This window comes from Salmo trutta, unplaced genomic scaffold, assembly GCF_901001165.1.
Source record: "Salmo trutta unplaced genomic scaffold, fSalTru1.1, whole genome shotgun sequence".
In the NCBI taxonomy this organism is placed as follows: domain Eukaryota; kingdom Metazoa; phylum Chordata; class Actinopteri; order Salmoniformes; family Salmonidae; genus Salmo; species Salmo trutta.
The window spans coordinates 7,068-20,000 of NW_021823296.1; the positions used below are offsets into that span (position 1 = coordinate 7,068).

The 12,933-nt window shown below is 45.1% G+C and overlaps 1 protein-coding gene across 1 annotated transcript in view; it reads right to left on the bottom strand.

Moving 5' to 3' along the window:
- Positions 1–4,604: 4,604 nt before the first annotated feature.
- LOC115190076 (CUB and sushi domain-containing protein 2-like) overlaps positions 4,605–12,933 on the bottom strand; it is a gene marked incomplete at its 3' end in the record, with an annotated part of 34,940 nt that continues 26,611 nt past the window's right edge. Inside the window, exons 5-9 of the mRNA XM_029748554.1 lie at positions 11,621–11,806; positions 8,979–9,173; positions 6,861–7,034; positions 6,493–6,666; positions 4,605–4,778 (exon numbers count right to left, since the gene is read on the bottom strand). Coding sequence (XP_029604414.1) covers positions 4,605–4,778; positions 6,493–6,666; positions 6,861–7,034; positions 8,979–9,173; positions 11,621–11,806 — 903 coding nt within the window. The remainder of the gene's footprint in view (positions 4,779–6,492; positions 6,667–6,860; positions 7,035–8,978; positions 9,174–11,620; positions 11,807–12,933) is intronic.

Sequence of the window (12,933 nt, forward strand, 5' to 3'; positions counted from 1 at the left end):
GTCTGGAATGGTGTTATCCAGGTGTTCTGTCTAGAATGGTGTTATCCAGGTGTTCTGTCTAGAATGGTGTTATCCAGGTGTTCTGTCTGGAATGGTGTTATCCCAGGTGTTCTGTCTGGAATGGTGTTATCCAGGTGTTCTGTATGGAATGATGTTATCCAGGTCTTCTGTCTGGAATGGTGTTATACAGGTGTTCTGTATGGAATGGTGTTATCCAGGTGTTCTGTCTAGAATGGTGTTATCCCAGGTGTTCTGTCTAGAATGGTGTTATCCCAGGTGTTCTGTCTAGAATGGTGTTATCCAGTTGTTCTGTTTGGAATCGTGTTATCCCAGGCGTTCTGTCTAGAATGGTGTTATCCAGGTGTTCTGTTTGGAATGGTGTTATCACAGGCGTTCTGTCTAGAATGGTGTTATCCAGGTGTTCTGTCTGGAATGGTGTTATCCAGGTGTTCTGTCTAGAATGGAGTTATCCAGGTGTTCTGTCTGGAATGGTGTTATCCAGGTGTTCTGTCTAGAATGGTGTTATCCAGGTGTTCTGTCTAGAATAGTGTTATCCAGGTGTTCTGTCTAGAATGGTGTTATCCAGGTGTTCTGTCTAGAATAGTGTTATCCAGGTGTTCTGTTTGGAATGGTGTTATCCCAGGTGTTCTGTCTAGAATGGTTTTATCCCAGGTGGTCTGTCTGGAATGGTGTTATCCAGGTGTTCTGTATGGAATGGTGTTATCCAGGTGTTCTGTATGGAATGGTGTTATCCAGGTGTTCTGTATGGAATGGTGTTATCCAGGTGTTCTGTCTAGAATGGTGTTATCCCAGGTGTTCTGTCTAGAATGGTGTTATCCAGGTGTTCTGTTTGGAATGGTGTTATCCCAGGTGTTCTGTCTGGAATGGTGTCATCCAGGTGTTCTGTATGGAATGGTGTCATCCAGGTGTTCTGTCTAGAATGGTGTTATCCAGGTGTTCTGTTTGGAATGGTGTTATCCCAGGTGTTCTGTATGGAATGGTGTTATCCAGGTGTTCTGTCTAGAATGGTGTTATCCAGGTGTTCTGTCTGGAATGGTGTTATCCAGGTGTTCTGTCTGGAATGGTGTTATCCAGGTGTTATGTCTAGAATGGTGTTATCCAGGTGTTCTGTCTAGAATGGTGTTATCCAGGTGTTCTGTCTAGAATGGTGTTATCCAGTTGTTCTGTCTAGAATTGTGTTATCCAGGTGTTCTGTATGGAATGGTGTTATCCAGGTGTTCTGTCTGGAATGGTGTTATCCAGGTGTTATGTCTAGAATGGTGTTATCCAGGTGTTCTGTCTGGAATGGTGTTATCCAGGTGTTCTGTCTAGAATGGTGTTATCCAGGTGTTCTGTCTAGAATGGTGTTATCTAGGTGTTCTGTCTGGAATGGTGTTATCCAGGTGTTCTGTATGGAATGGTGTAATCCAGGTGTTCTGTCTAGAATGGTGTTATCCAGGTGTTCTGTCTGGAATGGTGTTATCCAGGTGTTCTGTCTAGAATGGTGTTATCCAGGTGTTCTGTCTAGAATGGTGTTATCCAGGTGTTCTGTCTAGAATGGTGTTATCCAGGTGTTCTGTCTGGAATGGTGTTATCCAGGTGTTCTGTATGGAATGGTGTTATCCAGGTGTTCTGTCTAGAATGGTGTTATCTAGGTGTTCTGTTTGGAATGGTGTTATCCAGGTGTTCTGTCTAGAATGGTGTTATCCCAGGTGTTCTGTCTGGAATGGTGTTATCAAGGTGTTCTGTATGGAATGGTGTTATCCAGGTGTTCTGTCTGGAATGGTGTTATCCCAGGTGTTCTGTCTGGAATGGTGTTATCCAGGTGTTATGTCTAGAATGGTGTTATCCAGGTGTTCTGTCTGGAATGGTGTTATCCAGGTGTTCTGTCTAGAATGGTGTTATCCAGGTGTTCTGTCTAGAATGGTGTTATCCAGGTGTTCTGTCTAGAATGGTGTTATCCAGGTGTTCTGTCTGGAATGGTGTTATCCAGGTGTTCTGTCTGGAATGGTGTTATCCAGGTGTTCTGTCTAGATGGGTGTTATCTAGGTGTTCTGTTTGGAATGGTGTTATCCAGGTGTTCTGTCTAGAATGGTGTTATCCCAGGTGTTCTGTCTGGAATGGTGTTATCAAGGTGTTCTGTATGGAATGGTGTTATCCAGGTGTTCTGTCTGGAATGGTGTTATCCCAGGTGGTCTGTCTGGAATGGTGTTATCCAGGTGTTCTGTATGGAATGGTGTTATCCAGGTGTTCTGTATGGAATGGTGTTATCCAGGTGTTCTGTATGGAATGGTGTTATCCAGGTGTTCTGTCTAGAATGGTGTTATCCCAGGTGTTCTGTCTAGAATGGTGTTATCCAGGTGTTCTGTCTAGAATGGTGTTATCCAGGTGTTCTGTCTAGAATGGTGTTATCTAGGTGTTCTGTCTGGAATGGTGTTATCCAGGTGTTCTGTATGGAATGGTGTAATCCAGGTGTTCTGTCTAGAATGGTGTTATCCAGGTGTTCTGTCTGGAATGGTGTTATCCAGGTGTTCTGTCTAGAATGGTGTTATCCAGGTGTTCTGTCTAGAATGGTGTTATCCAGGTGTTCTGTCTAGAATGGTGTTATCCAGGTGTTCTGTCTGGAATGGTGTTATCCTGGTGTTCTGTATGGAATGGTGTTATCCAGGTGTTCTGTCTAGAATGGTGTTATCTAGGTGTTCTGTTTGGAATGGTGTTATCCAGGTGTTCTGTCTAGAATGGTGTTATCCCAGGTGTTCTGTCTGGAATGGTGTTATCAAGGTGTTCTGTATGGAATGGTGTTATCCAGGTGTTCTGTCTGGAATGGTGTTATCCCAGATGTTCTGTCTGGAATGGTGTTATCCAGGTGTTCTGTATGGAATGGTGTTATCCAGGTGTTCTGTCTAGAATGGTGTTATCCAGGTGTTCTGTCTGGAATGGTGTTATCCAGGTGTTCTGTATGGAATGGTGTTATCCAGGTGTTCTTTCTAGAATGGTGTTATCCGGCGAATTGCATTTTGGCAAATGTTTGAAAGTGATGTTTTATTGGCTGGTTCATTCCAGGAGTTGCATGTTGTGTTCAGATGGATTAGCGTAATATAAAGGTGATTTCTGTGACTCTGAGCGCGTTGGGTGGACGACCTGATGGATTAGCACCTCATGCATATTGGTCCAGTAAATTTCTCTAATGGCCGGTAAATTCAAATCTTACCGGTCACGTTGTCCGGGCCATATGTTCCTAACGGAAACCCTGAACCACACACACACACAGCTACACAGCTACACACACACACACACACACACACACACAGCTACACAGCTACACACACACACACACAGCTACACAGCTACACACACACACACACACACACACACCTCTACACAGCTACACAGCTACACACACACACACACACACACACACACACACACACACACAGCTACACACACAGCTACACAGCTACACACACACACACACACACACACACACACACACACACACACACACACACACACAGCTACACACACACAGCTACACAGCTACACACACACACACACACAGCTACACAGCTACACACACACACACACACACAGCTACACACACACACACACACAGCTACACAGCTACACACATTCACACAGCTACACACAAACATACACAACTACGCACAAACATACGCAGCTACACACATACACAGCTACACACACACATACAGAACTACACAACTATGCACACGCACACACAGAACTACACAACTACACACACAAATACACAGCTACACAACTACACACACACCCATACACAGCTACACACACACCCATACACAGCTACACACACACCCATACACAGCTACACAACTACACACACATATAAACAGCTACACACAAACATACACAGCTACACAGACACACACAGCTACACACACACACACAGCTACACACACACACACACACACACACACACACACACACACACACACACACACACACACACACATATAAACAGCTACACACACACACACACACACACACACACACACACACACACACAGCTACACAGCTACACACACACACAGCTACACACACACACAGCTACACACACACACACACAGCTACACACACAAACATACACAGCTACACACACACACAGCTACACACACACACACACACAGCTACACACACACACACACACACACACACACACAGCTACACACACACACAGCTACACGCACACACAGCTACACACACACACACAACACACACACACACACACACACACACACACACACACACACACACACATAAACAGCTACACACATTCACACAGCTACACACAAACATGCACAAACATACACAACTACGCACAAACATACGCAACTACACACATACACAGCTACACACACACATACAGAACTACACAACTATGCACATGCACACACAGAACTACACAACTACACACACAAATACACAGCTACACAACTACACACACACCCATACACAGCTACACACAAACCCATACACAGCTACACACCTACACACACGTATAAACAGCCACACACAAACATACACAGCTACACACACAGACTTCTCGGCCCCCAGCCTCTTACTTTTACAGGTGGGTAGAGTGTTGCTCCACTGTCCGTTGGACTGGCAGCGAGACTCCACGGCCCCCAGCAAGATGTACCCAGAGTGGCACAGGAAGCCGACCACGTTGTTCAGGTTGAACTGTGTTCCCTGGGTAACGCCAAAGGTAGGGTTGCCGGGGTGACCACATGTGATTGCTACGGACATAAATAAGACACACATATCCATCACTATCAATGAACATGTCAACACTGTCAACACTGTCAACACTGTCAACACTACCCAAAAATACATTTTTCCAATGCTATTCCACCTTAGCCAGTAGAAGCCATACCATATAGGACGACTCAAGAATACAAGCCCGTATAGGTAGACCCAAGAATACAAGCCCCCTATAGGACGACCCAAGAATACAAGCCCCCTATAGGTAGACCCAAGAATACAAGCCCTCATAGGTAGACCCAATAATACAAACCCCATATAGGACGACCCAAGACTACAAGCCCCGTATAGGACGACCCAAGACTACAAGCCCCCTATAGGTAGACCCAAGACTACAAGTTCCTATAGGTAGACCCAAGACTACAAGCCCTCTATAGGATGACCCAAGACTACAAGCCCCTTATAGGATGACCCAAGACTACAAGCCCTCTATAGGATGACCCAATAATACAAGCCCCTATAGGTAGACCCAAGAATACAAGCCCTTATAGGTAGACCCAAGAATACAAGCCCTTATAGGTAGACCCAATAATACAAGCCCGTATAGGTAGGCCCAAGAATACAAGCCCCCTATAGGTAGACCCAAGAATACAAGCCCGTATAGGTAGACCCAAGAATACAAGCCCTTATAGGTAGACCCAATAATACAAGCCCTTATAGGTAGACCCAAGAATACAAGCCCCTATAGGTAGACCCAAGAATACAAGCCACTATAGGTAGACCCAATAATACAAGCCCTTATAGGTAGACCCAATAATACAAGCCCCCTATAGGTAGACCCAAGAATACAAGCCCTTATAGGTAGACCCAAGAATGCAAGCCCTTATAGGTAGACCCAAGAATACAAGCCCCCTATAGGTAGACCCGAGAATACAAGCCCTTAAAGGTAGACCCAATAACACAAGCCCCCTATAGGTAGACCCAAGAATACAAGCCCCCTATAGGTAGACCCAAGAATACAAGCCCCTATAGGTAGACCCAAGAATACAAGCCCCTATAGGTAGACCCAATAATACAAGCCCTTATAGGTAGACCCAAGAATACAAGCCCCCTATAGGTAGACCCAAGAATACAAGCCCCCTATAGGTAGACCCAAGAATACAAGCCCTTATAGGTAGACCCAAGAATACAAGCCCTTATAGGTAGACCCAAGAATACAAGCCCTTATAGGTAGACCCAAGAATACAAGCCCCCTATAGGTAGACCCGAGAATACAAGCCCTTAAAGGTAGACCCAATAATACAAGCCCCCTATAGGTAGACCCAAGAATACAAGCCCCCTATAGGTAGACCCAAGAATACAAGCCCCTATACGTAGACCCAAGAATACAAGCCCCTATAGGTAGACCCAATAATACAAGCCCTTATAGGTAGACCCAAGAATACAAGCCCCCTATAGGTAGACCCAAGAATACAAACCCTTATAGGTAGACCCAAGAATACAAGCCCTTATAGGTAGACCCAATAATACAAGCCCTTAAAGGTAGACCCAATAATACAAGCCCTTAAAGGTAGACCCAAGAATACAAGCCCTTATTCACAGGTTTTCTGGTAATCCCGGATTGGAGGATTCCTGGATTCCCTGCTTATTCCATCCTGATTCTGAAAACATTCCAACCGCGATTGTTTTGGGAGAAAGTTACCAGAATTGTTCAACCCCATCTCAAAGCCACTATCTCTGGGTACTTACGGACACAGACAGGGGTGCGTCCGGACCAGCGGTGGTCCTGTTCGCAGATGCGTACAGACACCCCGATGAGTCTGAATCCCGGGTTACACTGGTAGACCACACTACCTCTGTAGTTATAGTTCTCTCCTATGATCTGACCGTTCACTATTGGTTCTGGGGTACCACAGTGACCCGCTAGAGAGGAGGGACAGAACAGAGAGAGACAAATAATAAAACACAATGGTTTACCAAACACTATGATCTGTTTTTTTTGTTGTTGGTGAAAATAGCTTGATCAGCTTAATGTTCAGAGAAGCTGAAATACAAAATGGGATTGAACCGATTTAAATTTGGTTGTAACTGTCTCTAGCTGGTTCTGGTTCTCTTACCGAGACACTGGACCTGAGATCCACTCCAGAGGCCATTGGACATGCACTCTCTGACCCGGGAACCGACCAGCGTATAGCCCGTGTTACAGGAGAAGATGGCTGTCGCTCCGAACACAGTCAGAGTCCCGATCTTATTCCCATTCGGAGGAGTGCCCAGGTCCCCACAGGAGATTACTGAGGAGGAGAGGAGAGGAGAGGAGAGGAGAGGAGAGGTTGGAGAGGAGAGGAGAAGGGAGGAGAGGAGAGGTTGGAGAGGAGAGGAGAGGTTGGAGAGGAGAGGAGAGGTTGGAGAGGAGAGGTTGGAGAGGAGAGGAGAGGAGAGGTTGGAGAGGAGAGGAGAGGAGAAGGGAGGAGAGGAGAGGAGAGGTTGGAGAGGAGAGGAGAGGAGAGGAGAGGAGAGGAGAGGAGGAGAGGAGAGGAGAGGAGAAGAGGGAGAGAATAGGAATCTATTACTTATTCATCCTAACAGACAAACAAAACACATTCATATGTTCAACTTTGTTTATTTCATTTGGGTAATTGTTCTGACGCCATCCCTTTTGTTGGATGAAGGTTTCATCTCTGTGTTCATCAAGGCTAATCTTTCTCTCTCTCTCCTCTCTGTGTTCATCAAGGCCAATCTTTCTCTCTCTCCTCTCTGTGTTCATCAAGGCTAGTATCACTCCTCTCTGTGTTCATCAAGGCTAATCTTTCTCTCTCTTCTCTCTGTGTTCATCAAGGCCAATCTTTCTCTCTCTCCTCTCTGTGTTCATCAAGGCTAGTATCTCTCCTCTCTGTGTTCATCAAGGCTAATCTTTCTCTCTCTCCTCTCTGTGTTCATCAAGGCTAATCTTTCTCTCTCTCCTCTCTGTGTTCATCAAGGCTAGTATCTCTCCTCTCTGTGTTCATCAAGGCTAATCTTTCTCTCTCTCCTCTCTGTGTTCATCAAGGCTAATCTTTCTCTCTCTCTCCTCTCTGTGTTCATCAAGGCTAGTATCACTCCTCTCTGTGTTCATCAAGGCTAGTATCTCTCCGCTCTGTGTTCATCAAGGCTAGTATCACTCCTCTCTGTGTTCATCAAGGCTAGTATCTCTCCTCTCTGTGTTCATCAAGGCTAGTATCTCTCCTCTCTGTGTTCATCAAGGCTAATCTTTCTCTCTCTCTCCTCTGCGTTCATCAAGGCTAATAATTCTCTCTCTCCTCTCTGTGTTCATCAAGGCTAGTATCTCTCCTCTCTGTGTTCATCAAGGCTAATCTTTCTCTCTCTCCTCTGTGTTCATCAAGGCTAATCTTTCTCTCTCTCCTCTCTGTGTTCATCAAGGCTAGTATCTCTCCTCTCTGTGTTCATCAAGGCTAATCGTTCTCTCTCTCTCCTCTGTGTTCATCAAGGTTAATCTTTCTCTCTCTCCTCTCTGCGTTCATCAAGGCTAATCTTTCTCCCTATCTCCTCTCTATGTTCATCAAGACTAAGCTTTCTCTCTCTCTGCGTTCAAGGCTAGTTTCTCTCCTCTCTGTGTTCATCAAGGCTAATCTTTCTCTCTCCTCTCTGTGTTCATCAAGGCTAATCTTTCTCTCTCTCCTCTGTGTTCATCAAGACTAATCCTTTCTCTCTCCTCTCTGCATTCATCAACGCTAATCTTTCTCTCTCTCCTCTCTGTGTTCATCAAGGCTAGTATCTCTCCTCTCTGTGTTCATCAAGGCTAATCTTTCTCTCTCTCCTCTCTGTGTTCATCAAGGCTAATCTTTCTCTCTCTCCTCTCTGTGTTCATCAAGGCTAGTATCTCTCCTCTCTGCATTCATCAAGGATCATCTTTCTCTCTCTCTCTCTATGTGTTCATCAAGGCTCATCTTTCTCTCTCTCCTCTCTGTGTTCATCAAGGCTAATCTTTCTCTCCTCTCCTCTCAGCATTCATCAAGGCTCATCTTTCTCTCTCTCTCCTCTCTGTGTTCATCAAGGCTAATATTTCTCTCTCTCCTCTCTCAACAGAAACACATTGATCAGGTGAATTAGCATTGATAATGATTCCCATGGTAACTGTAATCGTGAACAAGCGAAATCAACTAAAGCATAACTTGGTTGAAAACAAAATGGCAGATTTCACAGTTCTTTACAGCGCACTGTGGAAGATTCTGACTCACTCTCGCAGGCCGGCCGGGGCTCCGGGTAGTCCCAGGTGCTGTTGGCCTGGCAACGGATGACCCTCTGACCCTTGTAGTAGTAACCGGGGTCACAGACGAGCATCATCATGGCGTCGTATTGGCTCTGAGACCCGTAGATCAGCCTCCATCTCCCATGATCCACCGCAGCGTGGCCGATGTCAGGGCAAGTCACAGCTGCAAAGGTCAGGGGTCAGATACACATAGGTCACAGGTCAGAAATGACTAACTGAACTGGTAAGATGTGAAATCCCTACTTTATTTCATCAAGACGCTATATAACTCAGACTATGTATCTGTATGTCATGTCTATCATACCATATGATAATAGTTGCTACTTTTATTTTATTTTGTGGTCACAGTACATTGAAAATTGTAATTTTGTCTGGAAAAAAACTTTTTAAAAAACTAGATAATTAAATTTTCTAAATGAGGTTATTTATAAGCTAAACATGGCACAAGCTTGGCAGTGATACCTCATTCTTGGATCTCAACAGGAACCTGTTTAAATTAACTATTGGACAGTGAAAAAGGGATATCACTCTACCCAAATGAACACACACAGCAGAGACATAATCTGAAATGGTCCCGGGGCTGAACCATGTCACAACACACTGTAATGCTGAATTAAAAACGTGTTATAAAAACTATTCTAAATCATTACAAATATTGGAGGAAATGTAGTCTCCATTTTTACCTCTGGGAACCCATGCTCCAATGAGAACCGACCTATGTGATCTCCAACCAATGAGGTCTCACTAAAAGTGATCTCCAACCAATGAGGACATATTTATGTGAACTCCAACCAATGAGGACATATTTATGCGAACTCCAACCAATGAGGACATATTTATGCGAACTCCAACCAATGAGGACATATACTGCTCAAAAAAATAAAGGGAACACTAAAATAACACATCCTAGATCTGAATGAATGAAATAATCTTATTAAATACTTTTTTCTTTACATAGTTGAATGTGCTGACAACAAAATCACACAAAAATAATCAATGGAAATCCAATTTATCAACCCATGGAGGTCTAGATTTGGAGTCACACTCAAAATTAAAGTGGAAAACCACACTACAGGCTGATCCAACTTTGATGTAATGTCCTTAAAACAAGTCAAAATGAGGCTCAGTAGTGTGTGTGGCCTCCACGTGCCTGTATGACCTCCCTACAACGCCTGGGCATGCTCCTGATGAAGTGGCGGATGGTCTCCTGAGGGATCTCCTCTCAGACCTGGACTAAAGCATCCGCCAACTCCTAGACAGTCTGTGGTGCAACGTGGCATTGGTGGATGGAGCGAGACATGATGTCCCAGATGTGCTCAATTGGATTCAGGACTGGGGAACGGGCGGGCCAGTCCATAGCATCAATGCCTTCCTCTTGCAGGAACTGCTGACACACTCCAGCCACATGAGGTCTAGCATTGTCTTGCATTAGGAGGAACCCAGGGCCAACCGCACCAGCATATGGTCTCACAAGGGGTCTGAGGATCTCATCTCGGTACCTAATGGCAGTCAGGCTACCTCTGGCGAGCACATGGAGGGCTGTGCGGCCCCCCAAAGAAATGCCACCCCACATCATGACTGACCCACCGCCAAACCGGTCATGCTGGAGGATGTTGCAGGCAGCAGAACGTTCTCCACGGTGTCTCCAGACCCTGTCACGTCTGTCACATGTGCTCAGTGTGAACCTGCTTCATCTGTGAAGAGCACAGGGCGCCAGTGGCGAATTTGCCAATCTGGTGTTCTCTGGCAAATGCCAAACGTCCTGCACGGTGTTGGGCTGTAAGCACAACCCCCACCTGTGGACGTCGGGCCCTCATACCACCCTCAGGGAGTCTGTTTCTGACCGTTTGAGCAGACACATGCACATTTGTGGCCTGCTGGAGGTCATTTTTGCAGGGCTCTGGCAGTGCTCCTCCTGCTCCTCCTTGCACAAAGGCGGAGGTAGCGGTCCTGCTGCTGGGTTGTTGCCCTCCTACGGCCTCCTCCACATCTCCTGATGTACTGGCCTGTCTCCTGGTAGCGCCTCCATGCTCTGGACACTACGCTGACAGACACAGCAAACCTTCTTGCCATAGCTCGCATTGATGTGCCATCCTGGATGAGCTGCACTACCTGAGCCACTTGTGTGGGTTGTAGACTCCGTCTCATGCTACCACTTGAGTGAAAGATCAAAACATCAGCCAGGAAGCATAAGAACTGAGAAGTGGTCTGTGGTCACCACCTGCCGAACCACTCCATTATTGGGGGTGTCTTGCTAATTGCCTATAATTTCCACCTGTTATCTATTCCATTTGCACAACAGCATGTGAAATGTATTGTCAATCAGTGTTGCTTCCTAAGTGGACAGTTTGATTTCACAGAAGTGTGATTGACTTGGAGTTACATTGTGTTGTTTAAGTGTTCCCTTTATTTTTTTGAGCAGTGTATTTATGCGAACTCCAACCAATGAGGACATATTTATGCGAACTCCAACCAATGAGGACATATTTATGCGAACTCCAACCAATGAGGACATATTTATGTGAACTCCAACCAAGGAGGACATATTTACGCGAACTCCAACCAATGAGGACATATTTATGCGAACTCCAACCAATGAGGACTACTCACGTATGCAGCGGGGCGGGGCCTCATTGGGGCTCCACCTCCCAGACAACTGACAGATGACTGACACGGCCAGGGGGCTGGCCAATCGGAAACCGGGGTTACACTGGTACATGGCCCTGGCACCAAGAGTGAAGTCCTGACCGACTATACTACCGTTGACTGGAGGTTTAGGCATCCCACAGGCCATCACTGGAGAGAGAAGGAAAGAGAGAAAGAGAGAAAGAGAGAAAGAGAGAAAGAGAGAGAGAGAGAGAGAGAGAGAGAGAGAGAGTAAACAACATTACAAAATTGAAAACAGAGGTAGGGAATGGATTTAACCAAGAAGGAATAAGGGTTTATTTTACCCTCAGACAAAGCACCGTCAGTGACAAAGCCCATAGCATAAAACTATCCAGAAGGCTTTAGAGTAATCATCTCTGTATGCATAGAGCTTCTCTCACAACATGCCCTCACTCTGACCGGCATTATCATGGAGAAAACATAAGCTTGCCCCCGTCCCTCGTCCCCCGTCCCCATCAGCGCTCAGGTAAACACTACTTGTCTGTGTCTCAAAATGATACCCTTTTCCCTACCAGAGCACTGGTCAAAACGTAGTCCACTACTTAGGGAATAAGGTGACCTTTGGGACGCAGAACCCTGTCAGTAGAGAGCTACGTAATTTAGACTACAGATTACACCTGCAGTAGACTTTAGAAGCACACAATGGCCGCCCCGCTGTTACCAGTTTCCACCTGGACTGCTGTTGTTGATACAGCATCGAAGCAACTGTTGATACAGCGTCACTGCAGCTGGTCACCCGAGTAGGGCTGTGAGGCGATTGAATACCTTAGTTTTGCTTCTGAGAAAAGGCGTTATAGGAAATTGTCTGTGGTTTACAATGGGTTGTTTAATAGATTGTTGCATCGAGTGGCTTTAAGAGTTGCTTGGATTTCTGGGAAAGATTTCAAATGTCGTCATGTCTACATGACTTCCTGGTGTCTTAAAGCATTTTTATGTCTTCCATCAAACAATCAATATCTTCCATTAAACAATCAATATCTCCTATTAAACAATCAATATCTTCCATCAAACAATCAATATCTTCCATCAAACAATCAATATCTTCCATCAAACAATCAATGTCTTCCATTAAACAATCAATATCTCCTATTAAACAATCTATATCTTCAATATAACAATCAATATCTTCAATCTAACAATCTATATCTTCAATCTAACAATCAATATCTTCAATCTAACAATCAATATCTTCCATTAAACAATCAATATCTTCAATCTAACAATCAATATCTTCAATCTAACAATCAACATCTTCC